The sequence below is a fragment of the Chrysochloris asiatica genome, unplaced genomic scaffold, assembly GCF_000296735.1.
Source record: "Chrysochloris asiatica unplaced genomic scaffold, ChrAsi1.0 scaffold00390, whole genome shotgun sequence".
Lineage (NCBI taxonomy): Eukaryota > Metazoa > Chordata > Mammalia > Afrosoricida > Chrysochloridae > Chrysochloris > Chrysochloris asiatica.
The window spans coordinates 1,661,864-1,687,796 of NW_006408908.1; the positions used below are offsets into that span (position 1 = coordinate 1,661,864).

Here is a 25,933-nt window from a genome sequence, read left to right on the forward strand (position 1 = left end):
CCTCAAAGTAGAGTGGACCATGTTGACACAAATGGAATACAGCTCTCAGTACCTTAATTTGCTAACGGAGGACAACTCAAAAGGAGAAGAACCGGCTGCTAATATTCATTAATAATAATCAGCTCATGGAATGTATGAAGTAAGAATCTAGGAAAATTGAAAGTTGTGGAAAATGACATAGAATTCATAAAACTGATATCTAGGCATTGTTATTTTTGTTGTTAGGTGCCATCGAGTCAGTACCAACCTATAGCAACCTTATGCACAGCAGAACGAAACACTGCCCGAAACTGGGCCAACCTCACTACTGTTGCCATGCTTGAGTTTATCAATGCTGCCACTTGGCTGATCCATCTCATTGGGGTCTTCCTCTTTTTCTCTGACCCTCCACCTTACCAAACATGATATCCTTCTCCAGCGACTGCTCCCTCCTATGTCCAAAGTATGAGAAACAAAGTTTGGCCATCCTGGCCTCCAAGGAGCACTCTGGTTGCACTTCTTCCAACACAGATCTGTTGGTAGCCCATGGCAGTTTCAATATCCTCCTCTAACACCATAACTCAAAGCATCAATTATTCTAAAGTCTTCCTTACTCACTGTCCAGCTTTTCACATGCATATGAGGTTATTGAAAATACCATGGCTTGGGTCAGGTGCACCTTAGTCTTCAAGTTGACATCTTTGCTCTTCAACACTTTAAAAATGCAACACGTCTATTGATCTCTTGACTGCTGCTTCTGTGAGTGTTGATAGTTGATCCAAGAAGAATGAAGTCCTTGACAATTTCAATCTTTTCTCCATAGATAAGAATATTGTTTTTTGGTCCAGTGGTGAGGATTTTTGGGTTTTTTTACATTGAGATGTAGTTCATACTGAAGGCTGTACTCTTTGGTCTTCATCAGTAAATGTTTTAAGTCCTCTTCACTTTTAGCAAGCAAGGTTGTATCATCTGCATATCGCAGGTTGTTAATAAGTCTTCCTCCAATCCTGATGCCATGTTTTTCATCACATAACCCAGCTTCTTGGATTATTTGCTTAGCATACAGGTTGAATAAATATGGTAAAAGAATGCAACCTTGTCACACACCTTTCTTAATTTTAAACCATTCAGTGTACCCATGTTCTGTTTGAACAACTGCCTCTTGGTCCAGGTAGAGATTCCTCATGAGCACAATTAAGTGTTCTGGAATACTCATACTTCACAATGTTGTCCAGGCTTGTCAGGGTGTCCACACAATCGAAAGCCTTTGCATAGTCAATAAAGCACAGGTAAACATCTTTTAAAAATGTATCTAGTTACTAGTGAGCTGAAATGTACTGGTATTGACCATTTTAAATGTGGAAGTTATGGGATTTACTATACTGGGAATGAAAAATTGAGAAGGATGATGTCACATTCATCTTCAAAAAGAACATTTCAAGATCTATCTTGAATTACAAGCTGTCTGTGATAGGATAGTATCAATATAGCCACAAGAAAGAGCAGTTAATACCATTATTCAAATTTATGGACCTTTCACTAAAGTCAGTGATGATAAAATTAAAAAATTCTATCAGCTTCTTCAGTCTGAAATTGATCAAATATGCAATCAAGATGCTTTGATAATTACTAGTGATTGGAATGTGAACACTCAAAGCAAAGAGGGTGGATCAGTAGTTGTAAAATATGCCTTGGTGATAGAAATGATGCTAGAAATTGCATGATAAAATTTTGTAAGGCCAATAACTTTGTCATTGAAAATATATTTTAAAACAACATAAAGGTCAACTATATACATGGCCCTCACAAAATGGAATACACATGAATCAAACTGACGACATTTGTGGGAAGAGATAGTGGAAACGCTCAATATCATCAGCCAAAACAAGGCCAAGTTCACACTTTAGAACAATCAATTGCTCATATGCAAGTTCAGGCCGAAGCTGAAGAAAATAAAAACAAGTCCATGAAGGCCAAAATATGATCTGAACATATCTCACCTGAATTTAGAGACCATATCAAGAATAGATTTGATGTACTAGACACTAAACACCAAAGACCAGAAGAGTTGTAAGATAAAGAACATCATACAGAAAGAATGCAAAAGGCCATTAAATGACAGAAATGAAAGAAAAGACCAGAATACATGTCAGAAGAGAGTTAGAAACTTGCCCTTGAATGTAGAGAAGCTAAGGTAACTGACAGAAATGAAATGAAAGAGCTGGACAGAAAGTTATAAAGGGTACATAGAGAAGACAAGTCATTACAATAAAAAGTGCAAAGACTTGGAGTTATAAAACCAAAAGGGAAGAATACACTCAGAATTTTTCAAGCTGAGAGAACTGAGGAAAAAATTCAAGCCTTGACTTGAAATACTGAAGGATTCTATGGATAAAATATTGACTGACACTGGAAACATCAAAAGAAGATGGAAAGAATGCACCAAAAAGAAATGGTCGGTGTTCAACTATTTCAAAAGGTAGCATATGATCAAGAGCCAGTGATACTGAAGGAAGAAGTCTAAGCTGTACTGAAGGCACTGGTGAAAAAACAAAGCTCCAGACATTGATGGGATCCAAATCGAAATCTTTCAACAAACTGATGCATTAGAGGTGCTCACTCATCTATGCTAAGACATTTGGAAGGCAGTTACCTGACCACTAATTCGAAGACGTCCATATTTGTGCTCATTCCAGAAAGGTGACCTAATGGAATGCAAAAATCATTGAACAGTATCAGGAATATCACATACAAGTAAAATTTTGCTGAAGATTATTAAAAAAAAACAGCTGCAACCATACATCCACAGGAAACTGCCAGGAATTCAAGCCCAATTCAGAAAAGGATGTAGATTGAGAGACGTTATGGCTGATGTCAGGTGAATTTTGGCTGAAAGCCAAGAATACCAGGGGAATGTTTACTTATGTGTTATTGACTATTTAAAGGCTTTTGACTGGTGGATCATGACAATCTATGGACAATATTGTGAAGAATGGGTATTGCAAAGCACTTAATCATGCTCATGAGGAATCTGAACATAGACCAAGAGGCATTCTCTCAAACAGAATAAGGGGATACTGAATAATTTAAAATCAGTAAAGGTATGTGCCAGGGTTGTATCCTTTCCCCACACTTATTAAATTTGTAAATAAATAAATAATTGGAGAACCTGGATTATATGAAGAAAAATGGGGCATCATAATTAGAAGAAGACTCATTAAAAACCTGTGATATGCAGATTATATGACCTTGCTAGCTGAAAGTGAAGAGGAGTTAAAATATTTATTGATGAAGAACAAAGACCATAGCCTTCAGTATAGATTGCATGCCAATATAGATTAAACAAAAATAACTCACAACAGGATTTATAAACAACATCATGGTAAATGGAGAAAGGAGTCCTAGTGTGGTGATATATGATAAGCACTGGATTGCTAACCACAAGGTTGCTAGTTCAAACCCAACAGTCACTCCTTGGAAATCCTATACAAGGTCGTATTGAATTGGAATGGATGCAAAGGTATTTAACATCAAGAACAGAATGGAGAAAAGATTGAAGTTGTCAATGACTTCATTTTGCTTGGGACAACATTCAGGGAGGCAACAGTCAAGAAAGCAAATGACATATTACATTAAGCAAATCTGCTGTGTAAGACCATTTTAAACTCTCACTTTGAGGACTAAGGTGTGCCTGACTAAAGCCATGGACAATGAATAAGGAAGACCCTAGGAGAATTGATGCATTTGAGTCATGATGTGGAGAATGTTAAAAGTAACATAAACTGCTAGAAGAACAAACACATTTGCATTGGAAGTACAATCAGAATGCTCTTTAGAAGCCATGATGCTGATTATTCACCTCTCATAATTCAGGCATGTTATCAGGAGTGACCAGTCCCTGGAGAAAGACATTATGTGTGATAAAGTAGAGAGTCTGGAAAAAAGAGGAAGACCCCCAACAAGATGGATTAACACACTGGAAGCAGTAACGGGTTGAAGCAGAAAAACAAAACCAGAAAAACAAGGGTTGTGCATGACCGGGCAGTGTCTCATTTTGTTGTACAAAGAGTTGCTATGAGTCAAAACTGACTTGATGGCACCTAACAACAATAACAACAACAGCAAGTGATTTGTCTAAAGTCACACAGCTGAATTATGAGGGGCTTCCAGTAATCTTTTCGTGGTCTGACAGTCTTACTAATAACGTGATATTTTAAAATGTCCTTTTTTCCTTAGGCAATTTTAAAGAGAATTATTAAGACTTATAAATATTAAAGAAAGAAGTCTAAAGCTACTTCTGAGAGGAAGGAAAGAAAAGGTGAGGATAATAAAAAAAGAGGGGGAGAGAGACGGATAAAGCATGGCTGTAATGTGAGAAGACTGTATATACAAAGACCCTGGAGGCTGAGTGGCCAGAACAGACACCGAAAATGCCGAAGTAGACATTTTAATTATTTGCTATGAGATCTGTGATGCAGACTCCTCCTACCTCTTCTACATAACTCTTTGGAAAGTTGATACAGTTTGTGTTTTAATTGTGTGTTTGCATAACCTCAGAAAAGCTTTGTTACAGAACGAAAACAGAAGCCTTGTAGGTGAGCTCAGCCTCCGGCGGATGAATTGTGATCATCCAAATTAAACTCTGTGTCTCCTGAATGGTGTGAATACTTTTGCTTTCCGTTTGAATTAAATTCAAGCTCCTTACTGGCAGGGACTGCTATCTTTTTACCATTCAAAGAGCATGCAGTAAGTAGAAAAGGCATGAACTTTGAAGTCTTTTTGACCTGGGTTCAAATCCCATTTCTGACATTTTCTGCTCTATTATCTTGGGCAAATTTCTTAACAGAGCTGAACCTTAGTTTGTCCACTGTTAAGAGGACACTAATATTTACCTCCTATTTGGTTTATGGAGTCCTGGTGTGGCGTTGCAGGATAGTGCACCAGACTGCAAGGTTGGCAGTTCAAACTCACCAGCCGATCCTCAGAAACCCTATACGGGGTCACTATAAGTCAGAACCAACTTGACGGCACTTAACACAAACAACAACAGTTGGTTTAAATAACATGTCTAGCAGAGATGATGCAAATAAGAGGCCTCATGGATCCTTTGCTTGGCTCTGTACAATGCTTTTTAAAAATTGTTTTCATTGTAAACAGTCTAAAATCAGGAGGTTGCATGCGAAGTACGTGCACCTTAGAATAATCAACTTGTGATCAAAAGGGCAGCATTTACCTAAGGACAAAGTTCAGAAGAGGTAGGAAGGAAGGAGGAATGAAAACAAGAAACCCAGGAAGAAAGTAGGATAAATGATGTTACACAGAGGGAATTATAACCATTGAGGTAAAAGAAAAAGTATGAATTGTCAAATGCAAAACTGATGATCCGCACCTAATTCACAATAAAAAGTTCAAAAAAAAATCATAAAACATAAAAAAGGAAAAAATATATAGCAAAAAAAAATCTGGATTTATGGCTTTTCTTAGGAAAACTGGAAAATCTGGCCACATGGGGCTTCATTCTTAAATGGCAAAGTTGGCTAAGGTGGAGTAAGATTTGTCCCTTTAAACAGGGATGTGACTCCACTTGGCCACCATCCCACCGCTCTCCATTGTTTTACACTTGTTCAACCTTGTTCACGTTCTGTGTATGGTTTTTAGGCCCCTACCCTCGGAAACCCTGTACAGGGTCGCTATGGGTCGGAACTGACTCGACGGCACTTAACAACAACAACAACTTTGAATCCAGGCCTAGTATAGAAAATAATCTAAGTGTTGGCTCACTCCTTTCTTGAAATCAAGTTTTGTTGATTGAATAGTTTCTATCAGAAAATAATATTTTGTAGGGACATATTTATATAATGCCTAATCAACACCAGGCTGTGAACCACAAGATCACCAGTTCAAATCCATCAACTGTTCCTGTAAAGGGTCACAGTGAGTTGAAACCAACTCAACAGCACTTAACAACAATATCAACAAAGACATTGTATAAAGTTTCTATTTATAGTGTACTGTCTTTGGGTAGTGCTATAGGATAAGCACTGGACTGCTAACTGCAAGGCTGGCAGTTTAAACCCACCACTCACATCTGTACCTTGGGAACTCTATAGAGGTTTCTATCAGTCAGAAGTGACTCAACAGCACTTAATAACAACAAGAGCTAATCTTGGAATTTAATGATTGGGTATCACTAAAAGGAAATGTAAGAATAAATTCTGCTTACCATGGTAGATATTGCTGAGGAAGCCTGCTGCCAGGTGTCCATTACCAACTTCTCATCTGCCTCAAAGTTTAACTCTATAGTTTCTAGCGAGGAATCCATCTTGCCCTTGAGTATTGTTTTTAATTTCGGTTTGGACATAGGTGTTTCTGGAGAAATGGATATTCGGGGCACTAGAGGAATTCTTTGGAAAATAAAAATAAAAATATATAAGATTTCATATATTTATCCCAGGTAACTTTGTGAATTTTATTTTGCTACTTTCATCTTGATTTTCAAAAGTTTCCTGGAAGAACTCCTTGAATAGAGAAAAGACTATATCTTATTTTTTGTTTTTATAGAAAGTCTTACCAACAAGAGAAAAATAAAAACAAATAATAACAACAAAATACAATTTCTGTGTTTCCATTAGAGATTATGAGGCAAAATTATGAAGAGATGGAGGAGGGGACAATGGTGGTTATGAAGAGATGCATTAAAAAAAATGCAATTTTGAAATTTATCCAGGAGATAAACTTCTGACCAGGAACAAGTGAGTCATGAAAAAAACAAACCAACTTGGTTTGATGACTAGCATCAGTTGGCATCCTAAAGTGGACAGTTACAAAGTAGGCTACAACAATTGCAATGTTGAAAACCCACAGAAACAACTAAGTTTTGGTGATGGGTGGAGAAGATCTCCACTCTTGAATCTGGATGATGAAGGATGTTTTGTAAACAGAGTTCAGAGCCTCCCTCCTCCTTCTCTTAATCATAATGTAGACATTGTTGAGCTGTCCCTTGTCACATTTATCTTCAACTGCTCCCAGGTCTGAATGCCTAAGAGAAGAAGGTTGAGAGATATTCAGTGAATGTTGATTGTGATTGGTGTCCACTTTAAGTGACACGAAGTACAAAGAGGTCTCAGCATGGCATGGGAGTAGATGAGAGGAGTGCCAAGGATGACTTTGTTAAACACTGAGAAAAGTTAGGGGCAATAATAGGGGCATGTGTTTGTTTTCCAGACACAGGTGTTAGTTCACAGAGCAGTTATCCATAAAGCTGGTTCAAAATGCCAATAAATAATTAGTCTGGACTTGTTTTGAAGCATCAAACAAGGTTTCTTGAACCAGGCACACTGATTCTTATGGTGCTAAGAATTCAGACAGTGCACCATGCCTATATGGCAATGTGCTGAGAATTTATTACCTCTGCCCATAATAAGGCACCAGATTTAAATAAATAATGCTATCTCTCAGTCACTCTAAATTTACTATGATTTTTATATTCATTTAGCTAAGGTTAAAGTCTTCTCTTAATATTGAATTCAGTGAAATAAATATTTCTCAACACCTTGATTTGGAGGACAGCAGTGATAGCATGCCATTTAGAAAAATAACGTGTATTTCTTTTCTGGAAAAAATCTGGTCTAGCTAGCTTTGCCACTACCGGTAGATATGAACTTAGGCATGCCATTTGATTCTCTGGAATAATACAAATATAATTATAATAATACTGATTATGATGATGATGATAAAATAATTTAAGGTTGCTGGGAGAAATACAATAGACACGTTATATAGAAATGTTTACCACAGTGTTTATTACCCTATAAATGTTAAAGAGACTGTGGTTGATTGATTGATTGGTAGATACATTGATTGAGTGATAGCTGCAGTAGATACCCACAACAGTGATTTGAGGTTGAGATTAGTGCCGAGGTGTTTTTACAGAAAGGAAGCACTGGCTGTTCTTTTACCCATATCATTCTCCTAACTAACATTAATAGCTTTGCTATTATGCCTGACTTGCTATTTTATGCTAAGAACGGAACACACTGCTACTCTAGACACTGACTTGGTATCTTTTTATGGATATGATGGCTCATATTGACTTTAGAATTAAGGCTTTTTTTTTTTTTTTAATTTCAAAGTTATCTTCCAGTAGTTTACAGAATTAAACATTTCTCTTGGGTATACCAAGAGGGTATACCCTTTTACTCTTGTGTATTCTTGCATACACAGGGACATGATGGAACTAGATAGAAGAAGACTAAAGAGAAAAGATCAGTGCATAACCTTATTCTCTCCAGGCCATCTCAAATCTTATTTTGGAATAAGGAAAGGTAAAATAGATAAAAATCATGTAATGGTAGTAGCAGTGGTGATTTTATGCCATTGAGTTAATTCTGCCTCATAGCAACTCTGTATAGGGTTTCTGAGGCTGCAAATCTTTACAGGAGCAGAAAGCCTCCTCTTTCTCCTACGGAGTGACTGGTAGATTAGAACTGCTGACTTTGTGGCTAGCAGCCCAGCTCATAATCCACTACATTACCAGGGCTTCTTAAAAACATGTAATATTCACAACTAAAATATTACATGAAAATCAGAGTAGTTTATTATTATAGCTGTAGTTGTTAGGTGCCATTGAGCTGGTACCTACTTCATAGCAACTCTATGAACAATAGAAGGAAACATTGACAATCCTGTACCATCCTCAGAGTTATTACTATGTTTGAGCATTTTGATGCTGCCACTGTGCCAATCCATTCATTGCAGGTCTTCCTCTTTTTCACTGACCAAACATAATATCTTTCTCCAGGGACTGGTCCCTCCTGACAGTATGTCCTAAGTATGAAGGATGAAGTCTAGTCATCCTAGTTTCTAAGGAGCACTCTGGTTGTACTTCTCTCCACACAGATGTGTTTGTTCTTCTGGCAATCCATAGTATTTTCAGTATTCTTCTCCAACACCATAACTCAAATGCATAAATTCTTCTGTGGTCTTCCTTATTCATTGTCCAACTTTCACATGCATATGTTGTTGTTGTTGTTGTTGTTGTTGTTGTTGTTGTTGTCAGGTGCCATCAAGTCGGAACTAACTCATAATGACCCCATGCACAGCAGAACGAAACAATGTCCAATCCCGGGCCAACCTCACTACCACTGCCACACTTGACGCCATCAATGATGCCACCTGGCTGATCCATCTCATTAGGGGTCTTCCTCTTTTTCTCTGACCCTCCATCTTACCCAGCATGACATCCTTCTCCAGAGACTGTTCCCTCCTGACAGTATATCCAAAGTACGAGAGACGAAGCTTAGCCATCCTGGCCTCCAAGGAGCACTCTGGCTACACTTCTTCCAAAACAGATCTATTGGTTCTTTTGGCAGTCCATGGCACTTTTAGTATTCTCCTCCAACACCACAACTCAAAGGCATCAATTCTTCTACAATCTTCCTTATTCACTGTCCAGCTTTCACATCCATATGAGGTTATTGAAAACACCATGGCTTGGGTCAGGTGCACCTTAGTCCTCAAGCTGACATCTCTGATCTTCAATACTTTAAAAAGTTTCTGTGCAGCAGAGTTACCCAATGCAATACATCGTCTGATCTCTTCACTGCTGCTTCCACAAGTGTTGATAGTTGATCCAAGAAGAATGAAGTCCTTGACAACTTCAATCTTTTCTCCATTCATAACAATGTTGTTTATTGGTCCAGTGGTGAGGATTTTTGTTTTCTTTACATTGAGATGCAATCCATGCCAAAGGCTATGTTCTTTGTTCTTTGATCTTCATCAGTAAATGTTTCAAGTTCTCTTCACTTTCAGCAAGCAAGGTTGTATCATCTGCATATCGCAGGTTGTTAATGAATCTTCCTCTATTGAAAATATCATGACTTTGGTCAGGTGTATCTTAGTCTCAAACTGACAGCTTTGCTGTTGAACCCATAAAGAATTCTTGTGCTATAGATTTGCCTAATGCAATATGTTGACATTTGGTTTCTTGACTACTGTTCCCATGAGGGTTGACAGTGGATCCAAGCAAAATGAAGTATTTCACAACTTCAATCTTTCCTCCATTTCTCTTGATTTTACTTGTAAATTTGATTCAGTGGTGAGAATTTTTGTTTTCTTTAAAATGAATGAATGGATTTTAAATGACTTTAAATTGACTTACTTTATTTTTTGTTTTTAGCTCTCTCTTTAATGTTTCATAGTGGAAAACCACATCATAGAAATTACTACCACCATCTCTTCCTCCATGTCTTGAAGATGTTTTTCTCTGTTAGATAGCATCTCAGGGTTTAGGGTCTTATTATTTCCACATCTCCAGCTATTGGGTTTATAAAAGCAATTATGTACATACCTTTATATTGGTTAGGATGTTTGGCTAAGAATGTAAAAAATTTTTTTCATTCTTATCATCAATTGCATTTTTTTGTGTGGGCAGGAATTGATGTTACTAAGTTTTTCAGCTTCATAAAGCCATAACCACATATGAGTCAGTTTTAATTTTTTCTCAATGTCCTCAACTTTTAAAAGAAGATTCATACCTTTATCCTTTAATTTCTACAATACAATAGATATGCATTGGTATATGGCCACATGTGCATATATAAGAAATTAAGAGTTGCTTGGGATTTTTCATGAAATTGGTAAAGATGCACAGTACTTTATAAGAAACTCTTGGAACCCAGAGTGTTAGCAAATTCAGAATTTTCAGTTACCATATATCATCTGAAATCTTTAGCAGAGCCTGTGAAAGTACTCCATAATAAAACACATTTTATCTCTGATGGAAAATGGGTAAATATTCACTGTAAATGGGACACATTTACAATATAAGTTTTTTTTTTTTTTGTCACTTTTTAGAGTTGTTTTGGATTTTCAGATAAAAGATTATGAATTTTATAGTGATATTTAATTTTAAATCATAAGATTGATGTTCAAAGCAATTACAATGGAACATGGTTGCTTACTTAAGTTGGCTTTCTGAAATGTCTTTATTATCCAGTTGGACCAATGGGACTCGAGTAAATTTCCTATTGTCTTCAATGGGGATTTTGCTTTCCATTCCTTTATAATAATCTTGAAGGAGTCTCTTTGTATCTTGGAAACGGTTCAGTTCTGCCTTTGAGAGAAAAAGTAACTGTTAATACTCAGTGAAGATCAAGCTGATCTGTATTTATTACTTACATAGGATTCTTCAAGCACTGATTTAAAAGCATTTAGCTTGAAAACAATTTTCTGGAAATGAAGGAAGAGAATTGGCCCAAGTAGATATTTAAAATTCAATAAAAATTCAAGATAATTAACAACTTTGTCCACTCAGTCCTTAGGCGTATGCTCTCACCTGACTTTGGAAGATAACATTTCTACTACTTTTAAAAAAACTGCTGACAAAGGTTCCGCATGACATTTGAAGCAGTGCACATAATTCATTACTATGATATTAAAAATTCTTCCTGTGGTCTATAATCAATCAGCTAATGCATTAACTAACATTTATTGTCTTCTATGCCATAGATAACATATCAGTTGATCTGGGAGATAAGCAAGATACATAATACTTGTTCCTGGTCTCTGGTAACATAAAGTGATAAAATGATGATGAACATAGATGGTAAAATACAGTAATAATGAACTGTTCTGTTTCTACAATTTCCTTTGTTACTCAATGTGTATGGTAGGGAAACAATTCTTCTAGTGCTTACAGCTAGCACCCTTTGCTAACACTGCCAGTAGGTAGGTTTCCTGAGGAAAATGGAACTGCTCAGAGGATCTAGAGATAACAGGAACATTAATTATTAGTATGCTATGACTCTTGCCAGCACAGGCCACTTTTCATTGCGGTAAGGCAGAATGCTGAATTCCACACATGTAGACCACAAGTTGTCCAATCCATCATCCTAACTGGGATGGGGAGTTACTTAAACCAGTAGCTGAGGGCCTAAAGAGAGAAGCTGTGTGTAGACATATCCCATGATATTTACTTACAATCTAATTAACTAAAGTTTTTGACTGGTGCAGTTAAGTGCTTAAATGCTAATTGAAAATGTGGCAGTTCCTACTCCAAGGCACAGGCCTGGAGATTTGCTTCTGAAAGGTCATAGCCTTGAGGAACCTATGGCACCATTGTATTCTGCACATATGGGGTGGCCATGTGTGGGAATTGATATAACAGTGACTAATACCACCATAAACGTCTTGCTAATTATAGAAAGCATCTTGAGGATTAAAGTAAGCCCCACTCAAACTATGGGGTTTTCAATGATCTCATAAGCACATGAAAACAAGACAATGAATAAGGAAGACTGAAGAACTGATGCCTTTGAATTGTGCTGTTGGTAGAGAATATTGAATATACCATGGACTGTCAGAAAAACAAACAAATCGCTCTTGGAAAATAGACAACCAGAATACAAGGATGTTGAGATTTTGTCTCACATGGTTTAGACATGTTATCAGGAAGGCTAATCCTTGGAGATACAAATCGTGCTTATAAAGTAGAGGACAGAGTTGCATAAATGGAAAAGCGATCAGGTAAAATTGCTAAATGACCTTTCACAGCTGAGGATGGAAATGGCTATGGTGAGCAGAGTCATGGAAACTCCTCCCCCAAGTGGCACCCAGGGTCTATACTATACCGAACATACCCCAAATAGACATTTGGTAGAGGATCAGTGAAAAAGAGGAAGGCCCTCAACAAGATGGATGACAGAGTGGCTGCAACAATGTGTTCAAACACAGCAGTGACTGTGAGGATGGCTCAGACCAGGCAGTTTTTCCTTCTTTTTTACATTGGCTCACTACGAGTCACAGCCACTTGATGACAATGAACAACAGCGACACCTTTCTAAGGGATAAAAGACCAAAGCTGGCCTACTGCTCAAAGCCCTTAGTGAAACGTTACCCAACGATATTTAGAAAAGGATCTGCACATTTGTCAAGCAATTAATGTTGCTATTTATTTTATAAAACATTTGGCAATATTCTTATGCAGCCCTATTCACAGGTCAGGGCAAAAAGTCTGCTTTTACAATACAGTTAATCTACAACAAAACACAAGGACAATTTCAATTAGTTTGTTCTTGATGTGTTGTTGTTGTTGTTAAGTGCCATCGACTCAGTTCCGACCCCTAGCGACCCTGTACAGAGTTTCTGAGGAGCGTCTGGTGAGCTTGAACCGCGGACCTTGCAGTTCAAACAGCTTTGCAGCCTGGTGCATTAACCCATAGCGTCACACCAGGACTCCATTCTTGATATGTTGTTGTTGTTAAGTGCCTACGAGTCGGTTCCGACCCATAGCGACCCTGAACAGGGTTTCTGAGGCTGTATATCTTTACGGGAGTAGAAAGCCTCATCTTTATCCTGTGGAGCAGCTGGTAGTTTCAAACTGCTGACCTTGAGGTTCGCATCCCGATTCGTAACCACTACACTAACAGAGCTCATTAGTCTTGATATGTTTGTTGTTAAGTGTCGTCGAGTCGGTTCCGACCCATAGCGACCCTGTACAGGGTTTCCGAGGGTGTAAATCTTTACGGGAGTAGAAAGTCTCATCTTTCTCCCGTGGAGCAGCTGGTAGTTTCGAACCGCTGACCTTAAGGTTCGCAGCTCGATTCGTAACCACTACGCTACCAGAGCTCCTGATATAGAAGATAGTAAATTAAATAGATCCTGAAAGGTTGTTCTCTACATTGTTAAATGTTGCTAGTTAAAGAACTGAAACAGGAAGAAATTAATTTGGTTAATTTGAATCATGTTAAATTGAAAGTACCAGTCATACATTGGTTTAAATTATAGAACATGTTTGAAATAATCTGGGTTTTTAATGAAGTAAATTTGCAAGCTAACATTTGGAAATGAGAAGGAAAACTAACATTTTTATTTTTCCTTGTAAAAAATTAAAATTGAATTTGAAATTATTCACAGTAGACTAATCTGATAGTTAGACAAAATGTGTTTGTATCTGTCAGGTTTGGTTGGGTAAAAGAGTAGAGAGAAAAGGAGCCTACTAAAATATATTTACAAGAACATGACAATGCCACATTGACAATGAGTAGGATGCAAATGTAAACCTAATTTGTACTAATTGAATAGTGATAGATAACTTTGGAGAATTGAAGTATTGAAAGGTTGTACAAATTAATAGTAATTAAATCACAATATTATGTCATTTCACGAATCAATTTGTTGTTATTGTTAGGTACACTTGAGTTGGTTCTGACTCAGAGATTCTGTACAACAGAACAAAAACACTGTCCTCATAATCATTAACTATGTTGGAGCCCATTGTCTTAAGAATTTCACTCTTTTTCACTCATCTCTCTACTTTATCAAGCATGATGGTCTTTTCCAGGGACTGGTCCCTTCTGATAACATGCTCATGGTCATTTCCGTATTCTTTACTAACAACATAATTTGAAGGCTTCAATTCTTCTGTCTTCATTATTCATTGCCCAGCTTTTTCATGCACATGAGGCCATTGAAAATACCCTGACTTGAGTTAGTTGCACATTAGTTATCAAAGTGACCTTTTTGCTTTTTAACATTTAAAAAAAGGTCTTTTGCAGCAGATTTGCCCAAGGCAATATGTTCTTTGGTTTCTTGACTATTGCTTCCATGGGCATTGATGTGGATTCAAGTAAAACGAAATTCTTGATGACTTCAGTCTTTTCTATGCTAATAGTATTGTGTATTGGTGCAGTGGTGAGGATTTTGTTTTCTTTATAGTGAGGTATAGTATATAATATTTACTGTTCTTCCTCAGTAAGTATTTTAAGTCTTCTTCACTTCTAGAAAGCAAGGTTTTGCCATCTGCATTATCACAGATTATTAATGAGCCTTCCTCCCATCTTGATGCCCTATTCTTCTTCATACAGACTTTTTTTTTTTTTTTTTTTTTGGTATCATTTGCTTGGCATACAGTTTGAATAAGTATGGTGAAAGGATACAACCTCATGCACACCATTCCTGACTTTAAACACTCTGTGCCCTTTTGTTCTGTTTGAATGAATGACTGCTTCTTGGTCTGTGCACAAGAGCAAATGAGCAGAATTAAGTGTTCTTGAATTCCAACTCATCACAATGTTATCCACACTTTGTTATAGTGCATACCATCTAATGCCTTTACATCGTCAACAAAACAGGTATACATTTTTCTGATCTTCTCTGCTTTCAGCAATGGCCCACCTGATATAAGCAATGATGCCCCTCATCCCATGTTATCTTCTGAATCTCACTTGAATTTCAGGCAGTTCCCTCATCATTGTTGCTTCTAAGATGTAATCCAGCTATACTTTTCCCAAAACAGATTCACTTATTCTTCTGGCAGTCCATGATACTTTCAATATTCTTCACCAAGACCATAATACAAAGCCATCATTTCTTCCCTAGTCTTTCTTATACATTGTCCAGTTTTTAAGCGCATATGAGTAGATTGACAGTACTGTGGCTTGGGACACAGGCACCTTAGTCCTTAAGGTGACATTTTTGCTTTTTAACACATTAAAGAAGTCTTTTGCTGCAGATTTGCCCAATATAATACATTGTTTGATTTCTTGACTGCTGCTTCCTTGAGAGTTGATTGTGGATCCAAATAAATGAAATATTTGGCAACTTCCATCTTTTCTTCATTTATCATGATTTTATTTACTGATCCAGTTGTGAGAATTTTCATTCTCTTTACATTGAGGTACAAGCCATAGTGAAGACTGCCATCTTTGATCTTCAACAGTAAGTATTTCAAGTCTTCTTTGCTTCCAGCAAGAAAGTGTGTGTCACTTTCCAGCAAGAAAGGTTGTTAATAAATCTTTCTCCAATTCTGATGCCAAGTTCTTTTTCATTTAATCCATCTTCTCAGACTATTTGCTCAGCAAATAGTTTGGATAAGTATGGTGAAAGGGTTCATCTCTGATGCACACCTTTCCTGATTTTAACTCATTCAATATCCCCTGATTCTGTTCAAATGACTGACTCTTGGTACATGTACAGGTTCTATATGAGCGCAATTAAGTGTTCTGGAATTCCCATTCTTTCCAAGGTTATCCATAGTTTGTTATGACATACAGTCAAATGCCTTTGCATAGTCAATATAGCACAAGAAAACACCTTTTTTTGGCATTCTCTTCTTTCAGCCAAAATGCATCTGAAGACAGCAATGATATCCCTCATTTCATATCCTCTTTTGAACTGGCTTGCATTTCTGGTAGCTTCCTGTCAATGTACTGCTGCAACTGTTTTTGAATTATCTTCATCAACATTTTACCTGTTTTTGATATTAATGATGCTGTTTGATGGTTTCTGCATTCTATTGGGTCACCTATCTTTGGAATGGGCACACATATAGATCTCTTTCAATCAGTTTTCCAGGTACCTGTGTTCCAAACTTCTTGTATAGATGAGTGAGTACCTCCAGTGCTGCATCAGTTTGTTGAAACATTTCAAATTGTATTCCATCAATTCCTGGAGTTTTGTCTTCCTTGTAGGTGTATGGAGATTATCCTATCATTGACAGCATTGTACTTCAGGATAGATCTTCAAATTTTCTTTTTTATGATGTATGTGTTGCCATTCCTCTTCAATTTGTTATACCAGGCACAGTAGACAATATGATATTCAATTCAAAATGGCCATTTAATGTCCATTTCAGCTCACTAATGCCTAGGATTGATCTTTATTCGATCCATTAATTTTTTGATGACTTCCAATTTTCCTATATTCATAGTTTGTACATTCCACACTTAAATTATTAATGGATGTTTGCAACTGTTTCTTCTCATTTTGAATCATGTCCCATTACCAAATGAAGGTCCTGAAGACTTTGCTCCGTTTGTGGAACAAAGGATATCGTTACTGACATCAAATGTATCTTGTCTAAAGCCAGAGAATACCATAAAGATGTTTATCTGTGCTTTATTGACTATACAAAGTTATTCGACTGTGTGGATCATTACTGACTGTGGACAGAATTTCAGAGAATGAGAATTCCGAAACACTTAATTATGCTCATGAGGAATCTGTTCAAACAGAATAAGGGAACAGTGAATGGTTTAAAATCAGGAAAGGTGTGTGCCAGGGTTGTACTCTTTCACCATACTTATTCAGTCTGTATGCTGAGCAAATCATCTGAGAGGCTGAATTGTATGAAGAAGGACATAGGTGGCATCAGGATTGGAGGAAGACTCATAAACAACCTCCGATATGCAGATGACACAACCTTGCTTGCTGAAAGTTAAGAGGACTTAAAATACTTACTAATGAAGATCAAAGACCACAGCCTTCAGTATGGATTGCATGTCAACGTAAAGAAAACAAAAATCCTCACCACTAGAGCAATAAATACAGTTATCAAAGACTTTATTAGGCTTGGATTCACCATCAATACTCATGGAAACAGCATTCAGGAAATCAAACAACATATTGCATTAGGCAAATCTGCTGCACAAGCCCTCTTTAAGTTTGAGGACTAAGTGTGCCTGATCCAAGCCATACTATTTTCAATAGCCTTATATGTGAAAATTGGACGATGACTATGGAAGACGGTTGAAGAACTGCTGCACTCAAGTTATGATGTTGGAGAAGAATGTTAAAAGTAACATTGTCTGCTAGGAGAAAAAAACAAATCTGTGTTGGAAGAAGTACAACCAGAACGCTCCTTGGAAGCCAGGATGGCAAGGCTTCATCTCTCATATTTAGGACACATTATCAGGAGAGACCAGTCCCTGGAGTAGAACATCATGCTAAGTAAAGTGGAGGGTAAGCGAAAAAGAGGACGATACCCAATGAGATGGATTGGCACAGTGGCAGCAACAGTGGTCTCAAGCTTAACAACGATTGTGAGGAGGATGCAGGACACGGCAGAGTTTCATTCTTTTGTGTATAAAATTGCTGTGAGTCAGATTGGAATAGACAGCACCTAACAACAAAAACATGTCATTAATGCCAACTCTACTTTGAATAGGCAGGCAGGTCTTTCCCAGTGGTATTTTGAGTTTCTTTCAGCATGAGGGATTTGTCTGCTGGCACTATATCTGACAATATTATACTGCTCTTCATTAGATTTTCAGTGGCTAAGTTTTCAAAACTGGATTACTTGTCTCTTCTTCCTGGTTAATTTTAGTCTTGAAGCTCTTCTAAAACCTGTATACCATCATGGTATTTGAAATACTGGTTATAGAGCTGCCAGCATCACAGCAACACTCAAGGCATAACAGTAAGTCATATTGATAGCTGAGTGTAGAAATCAACACAATTTTTAACCCTCATCTTAGAGAATTGAACTCATTAATAATGATGTTGTTGTTGATATTAGGTGCCATTGAGTTGGTACTGACTCATAGCGACTTTATGTACAACAGAACGAAACACTGCCCGATCCTGGGGCAGCCTCACAATTATTGCCATGCCTGAGCCCATCGATGCTGCCACTTGGTCAATCCATCTCGTTGGGGGGTCTTCCTCTTTTTATCTGACCCTCCACCCTACCAACATGATGTCCTTCTCCAGTGAATGGTCCCTCCTGACAATATGTCCGAAGTATGAGAGACGAAGTTTGGCCATCTTGGCCTCCAAGAAGCACTCTGGCTGCACTTCTTCCAACATGGATCTATTGGTTCTTTTGGCAGCCCATGGCACTTTCAATATTCTCCTCCAACACCATAACTTAAAAGCATCAATTCTTCTATGGCCTTCCTTATTCACTGTTCAGCTTTCGTATGCATATGAGGTGACTGAAAATACTAAGGCTTGGGTCAGGCGCACCTTAGTCCTCAAGCTGACATCTTTGCTCTCCAACACTTAAAAAAGCTCTTGTGCAGCAGATTTGCTTAATGCAATACGTCGTCTGATTTCTTGACTGCTACTTCCATGAATGTTGATAGTTGATCCAATAAGAATGAAGTCCTTGACAACTTCAGTATTTTCTCCATTGATAAGAATATTGTTTATTGGTCCAGTGGTGAGAATTTTTGTTTTCTTTATATTCAGATGTAATCCATACCAAAGGCTGTGCTCTATGATCTTCATCAGTAAATGTTTTAAGTCCTTTCACTTCTCTGCTTTCAGCCAAGATCCATCAGACAGCAGCAATGATATCCCTCATTCCACAGCCTCTTCTGAATCTGGCTTGAACCTCTGGAAGTTCTGTGTCAATGGATGATTATAGCCGTTTCTGTATTACTTTTAGTAAAACTTTACTCGCATGGGATATCAAGGAGATTGTCCGATGATTTCCACATTCTGTTGGGTCACCTCTCTTTGGAATGGGCAAAAATATGGATCTCTTTCAATCAGTCAGCCAGATAGTTGTCTTGCAAATTTCTTGGCATAGATGAGTGAGTGCCTCCTGTGCTGCCTCACTTTCTTGAAAGATTTCAATTTTCATTCCATCAATTCCTGGTGCCTTGTGCTTTGCCAATTCCTTCAGAGTACCTTGGACTTCCCCCTTCAGTATCATTGGCTCTTGATCATATGCTACCTCTTGAAACGGTTGAACAATAACCATTTCCTTTGGTACAGTGACTCTGTGTATTCCTTCCATCTTCTCTTGATGCTTTGTGCATCATTCAATAATATGCTCAGAGAATCTTCAATAACGAAAGTCGAGGCTTGAATTTTTTCTCCAGTTCCTCCAGCTTGTGAAATGCTGAGCGTGTTCTTCTTTATTGGTATTCTGATTCCAGATCTTTGCACATTTTATTGTAATAGTTGACTTTATCTTCTCAAGCTGATCTTTGAAATTTTCTGCTCAGCTCTTGTACCTCTTCATTTCTTACATTTGTTTTAGCATATCTATGCTAGAGAGCAAGTTTCAGCGTCTCTTCTGACATCCATTTTGACCTTTTCCTTCTTTCTTGTCTTCTTAATGACTTTTTGCTTCCTTTCTGTATAATGTTCTTGAAGTCATCCCACAACTCTTCTATGTTGTCCTCACTGGCTTTAGTGGTGGTTGTGTAAATTTGAATAATAGTGGTATTAACTGGGATTCCCTATGTTGTTGTTGTTGTTGTTATGTACCATGGAGTCGGTTCCAAATCATAGTGACCCTGTACAGTGTTTCTGACGCTGTACATCTTTACAGGAGCAGAAAGTCTCATCTTTCTCCAGTGGAATGGCTGGTAGTTTCAAACTGCCGACTTTGAGGTTAGCAGCCTGATTCATAACCACTACGCTACCAGAGCTCCTTGGTCTTCCCTATAGGCACATGGATATTATCCTATCACAGACAGCATTGTACCTCATGACTGATCTGGATATATTCTTTTTGACAATGAATGCAACACATTCCTCTTCAATTTTTCATTCCTGGCATAGTAAACCATGTAGTCATCAGATTCAAAATGGCCAATATCAGTCCATTTCAGCTCACTAATGCCTAAGATATCAATGTTATGTGTTCCATTTCATTTTTGACAACTTCCAATTTTTCCAGCTTCATACTTTGTACATTCCATGTTCTTATTATTAATGGATGTTTACAACTGTTTCTCTTCATTTTGAGTTGTGCCCTATCAGCAAATGAAGGTTCTGTGGGCTTTTCTCCTATGGGCTTTACTTCATTCACGTCATCATGGTCAACTCTACTTTGAGGAGGCAGCTCTTCCCTATTCGCATTTTGAGTGCCTTTCCAACCTGAGGGGCTCAGTTTCTGGCACTATATCTGACAGTGTTTCTCTGCTATTCATAAGGTTTCCATGACTAAATATTCGGAAGTAGTTCATCACTCCTTCTTCCTAGTCTGTCTTTCTCTGGAAGTACATCTGAAACCTGTGCACCATGAGTGACTGTGCTGGTATTTAAAATACTGGTGGCATAGCTGCCAGAATCACAGCAACTCACAAGCCACCACAGTATGACAAACTGACAGAAGAGTGGTGCATTAATAATATAAGACATTTTTAATAATAAAGCAGATGTCAGAGACTTGGTGTGGCATTGTAGGATAAGCATTGCATTGTAAATTTGGTTTGAACCACAAGGTCAGGGGGTCAGCCTCACTAGTTGTTCCTTTGAAACCCTGTACAGGGTCACTATGATTTGGAACTGACTCGACGGCACTTAACAACAACAGCAAAAAGTCATAGATGCTAAGGGTTTCTCAGAATACCAATAGTATAAAGTAAGCTACACTAAAGTGCTGCTGTTAATTGCTGTCTAGTTGCTTCTAACTCATAGCAACCCTTATAGGGTTTACGAGGAGTGGCTGGTGGGTTTGAACAACTGACCTTGAGGCTGAAACTGATCTTGAAGTCCAGTATATTACCCTGCAGCACCACACCAGGACATGTTGTTGCTGTTGTTTTGTCCTGTTGAGTTGGTTCCAACTCATAGCAACCCTGTGTAGGGTTTCCAAGGAGCAACTGAGTTAGAACTGCCAACCTATTATTCAAACCGACCTTGTGGTCCAGTGCTTTATTGCACAGTGCCACACCAAGACTCCAACACCAGGAGTTAGGTTAAGAATTTTATGCTGATTATTGTATGTAAAATATAAATTCATTTTAAGGCAAATTATTTTATTCATAATAAAGTTAAACCCGAATGTGGTACTGTGGGATGATGCACTGGGCTGCAAAGTCACTTTGAACTGCAAAGTCAGTGGTTCAAATTCACCAGTTGCTCCTTGGAAACCTTGTACAAGGTTGCTATGTGTGAGAACTGACTCGATGGCACACACCAACAACAGCAAACATGCCATAATACACATATTCAGAATTCCCCTAAAAGCAGAAATAATAAAAATTCCTTTCATTTATGATAATTAGTAAATAATACTTTTTTACTATTTTTATTAATTGTCAAGGAATCTCAGAACTGAAATGAATGTTAGAAATCATCTAGTGCAGTATTTTCTAAAAGTTTTATTGTAGGTTGTTAATATGTTCTTTTTTGGGGATAAGACAAACAAAATTTTCTCAAAGCCTAATTGTTTGAGAAAATCTGGGTTAACATATCAGAAGGGTTTCTTTATCGTCAGGCATTGGATGTCTTAATATACCAGTATTCATGGTCACAGATGCATGTGAAAGTTGGACAATGAATAAGGAAGCCATGGAAGAATTGGTGCATTTGATTATGGTGTTAAAGACGAACATTCAAAGTAAGATAGACTGCCAGAAGCACAAACAAATCTGTATTGGAAGAGGTACAGCCAGAATACTCCTTAGAAGCCAGGATGATGAGAGTTCATGTCTCATATTCAGTCCCAGGAGAAGGACATTATGAGTGGTAAAGTGGTGGGTCTGTAAAAAAGCGAAAGCTCCTAATGGGAAGTATTGGCATAGTGGCATTAGCCATGGGCTAATGCCATAATAATTGTGAGGATGGCACAGAATTGGGCAGTGTTTTGTTCTATTGTGCATAAGGTTGCTATGAGTCAGAACAGACTCGAAGGCGCCTGGCAACAACAACATTCGTGGCCAGTCTCTCAGGGAGAGTGAGGGATAGAGTATGTAGCCCTTCTCAATGTCACATGATTACATAGCTCTTGTTTTGTGGAACATTTTGTAGAACTAGTGTTCCCTGGAATCCACGTTGGGAAAACATATCTAGCTGTCTCACAGTCCTGTGAAGACTTTCATGAGAGTTCTGTCACCCCTCCCCAAACATGTGCAAGCCTCTAATTATGAGTCTGCAGGACAACAAGTTCATTCACTAAAAGGCCTGTAATTTGATGGACTGTTCTAATCACTGGGAACCTCTTTAATGTATTGAACTGAAAACTTCTTGAAGGATCCTATGGCACATTGCAGAGTATAACTCTTTTCTGCTCTGTGTAGCAAGCGGAACAACACGGATGATCAAGTCATGATTCAGATTCCGTCTGTGGGGTCAGACTGCCTCCATCTGAATCCCAGCTCTGCCATGTACAGGCTGTGTAACTGGCCAGTCACAGACAAGGATAATAATAGAATATACTGCAAAGGGTTACTGAACAGCATAGGTTTAATGTGTTCATACATGCAAACCCCTTAAAGCAATGCCTGCCATGTACACATATACAGTAAGTGCTTAATAAATTCGTTATTCACTTATTTAAGCTTATTTTAAGCACTTATTCGCTGCCATTCCCTGTATTTTATCACTTTCTAGTTCATGTTAGGCCTTAGTACGTTTTCCAGGGGCTGACTATCCAAGAAATGAGATAAGCATATGTTTACTTGTGCTTAGTTACTCATCTGTAGTGAGCAATTCCACATGGATTTCACCATATCTTTGATGTGCAAAACATGTGAAACTGTTCACTACAGATGAGGAACTAAGTACAAGTAAGTCTGTGCTTACTTTGCTTATTAGGTAATCAGACACTGACAGTCTTTCAGAATAAGAGCTCTAGATTTGGGTATTTCTGAAGTGTAATAGTCAAACGATTTCCAAAAGAGACCCATATTGCTCAGAATCTTGAGGATAATTCACCATAATTCTCTATTCCCCTTCTTCATGATTGGGTTTCAGGTTTGTCTGTGCTAATAAGTATGTTTTATTTAACTAAGGCAAAATTCACAAAACATGAAGTTAACCATTTTAAAGTAAGCAATTCAGTGGTAATTCGTACATTCACAATGTTGAACAATGACAATCTCTATCTAGTTCCAAAATGTTTAATCACACCCTTCCACCCCATAAAAACAACAACAAAACTCCACAATTATTGAGCCAGTTGCTTCACATTACTCCTTTCCTACAGCCCCTGGCACCCAACAATCTGAAAACTAACATGTGTATACTGTGTTTGTTTGAACACTAGTTTTCAATTCTTTTGAGTATCAGTCTAGGAGTGGGATTGCTGAATCATATGTAGTTCCATGGGACTTTTGAGGCACTGCCAAATGTGTTTTTCCTCAATATGTGTATTTTCATTCTAACTAGTATAGTAGTACATGAGGATTTCTGTTTCTGCACATTCTTGTCAACATGTATTGGCTGTTTTCTAGATGATAGCCATTCTGGCTAATGATAGTAAAGATCTTTCATGGGCTTGTTGGTCATTTATGTATCATCTTTAGAGAAATGTCTATTCAAGTCCTTTGCCTATTTTGTAAATTGGGCTGCTTATCATTTTGTTGCTGAGCCCGTAAGCTTTTGATACACCTGTTCTCAATATCCAATCTCTGCTTGCCCAAACCGCTGACCGAGAGATATTCCCTAGACTGGCTTAGGCTGCTTGGACTTTTTTCTTTAATCCTTTGTTCAGTCCAGGCCTTGTAGATCTAGCTGTTTTCCTCATTATGCCCCAGTTCTAGCCTCTGGTTTAGGTAGACTATTTCTAATTCCATCTTCTCTTCGCAATACAGAGTCCTAACATTCCTGAATAGATCTTTCTTGTATTGAGATCCTGCCTTCTTTGAACCTCCCAGTTGGATCTCAGAATTAGTGGTCAGTGTGGATGCTTCTGACCTCAGGTTTCTACTGATTTTTCAACTTCCTGCAGTCTAACCTACCCTGGACCATGGACTTGTACCTTTGAATGCTAGAAATATTAGCATTTATTAGTCTCTTTATTTGGGGTAAGGAATTTAATGAGTACCTACTATGTACAAACAAGCTCTTGGAGTTGCCAGCTAAATAGTCTCATTTCTTATAGTGTCTTTTCATGTAAATTAGTCAATTAAAGATGAGAAATGTACCTTTTCCGATTCTTTATCCTCATTGCAATTCTCTTAGGAAAAACACACTCATGTAAACATGGCTACAAACAGAAGTTAATCAGTTTCTTGTGATATATTGCCTATTTATTCCAATACAGAAACAAACACTTTATTTGGGGGAACTAAAACCCTGATAGGTTTGAAACAGGGCTGCTCTCCTGGGTGTTGGCTGGCCACCTTTCAGTGGCTGCAGTCCTCCATGTCTCTTGACCATCTGCTGGCATAACTGGTGAATAGTTGGCCTGGATGCCCCTGTTGCTTATGTAGTGTGGCGTTGTAGGATAAACACTGGACTGCTAATTGCAAGGTTGCCGGTTTAAACCATCAGCAGCTCCTCAGACACCCTTAAAAACAATTGACAATAACAATAACATGTATCCCATGTTCACTTCCTTGGCAAGTTGGAGTTCATGCCAGGCAGAATGTGATGAGCAAGAGTCCCAGAGGAGTTATCTTAGGAAGCGTCTGTAACAGCATGCCTGGCTGGTCTTACCTGCATCAGAGAAAAGAAATGATTCATCGACATCCCAATAGAGTTCTGCAACCAGCTCTCTTTAATGATATCAAGACGCTCTTGCTCCGCCTCTTCTTTCCGGGCATCACAAATGTCCCACAGACGGTCTCTTAAATCCTGATGAGAGAAGAAGCATTGCTGATATGTTTGCACATCATAGCTCAAATTCTGTGTAAGAAAACTGAGTCCTATTGTGGCACTGTAGGATAAACACTGGACTGTGGCAGTTCTAATCCACCAACTGCTGCTTGGAAACCCTATACAGGGTCATTATGATTTGGAATGGACTCAACAGCACTTAACAACAATAAGTTTAAAAAGTCCCTAATGAGAATTTAGATCTAATGCACTTATGTATTTATTTTATTCATTCATGAAACAAGTATTTATTTTGCTTCTCACTTTCTAAGACCACTTCTTGGAATCCTATGTCCATGTCCACTACAAATTCACTGGATGGGGGTCTATGTTTTATGCATTTTAATCCTTCCTCAAAAAATCATGGCTGAAAAATTCTTTTTAATTTTTTTTTTTGTAGTTAAGTGCCATCGGGTCGATTCCAACCCACAGCGACCCTGTATAGAGTTTCCAAGGAGCAGCTGGTGAGCTTGAACCACCAACCTTGCATTTCAAATGACTTTGCAGTCTGACGTATTAGCCCACACGCCACACCAGGGTCGTCTTCTTTAGTCAATTATGAGAGAAATAATGAATTGTTGGTGGAAGAGATATGTTGTTGCTGTTGTCAGGTGCCATCGAGTCGGAACCGACTCATAGCGACCCCATGCACAGCAGAACGAAACAATGTCCG

The 25,933-nt window shown here is 38.1% G+C and overlaps 1 protein-coding gene across 1 annotated transcript in view; it reads right to left on the bottom strand.

Annotated features, from left to right (window-relative positions):
• Positions 1 to 25,933, bottom strand: part of SPEF2 (sperm flagellar 2) — a 366,767-nt gene that overhangs the window by 111,082 nt on the left and 229,752 nt on the right. Inside the window, 3 exon segments of the mRNA XM_006876554.1 lie at positions 6,203 to 6,383; positions 10,941 to 11,092; positions 25,102 to 25,239. Coding sequence (XP_006876616.1) covers positions 6,203 to 6,383; positions 10,941 to 11,092; positions 25,102 to 25,239 — 471 coding nt within the window.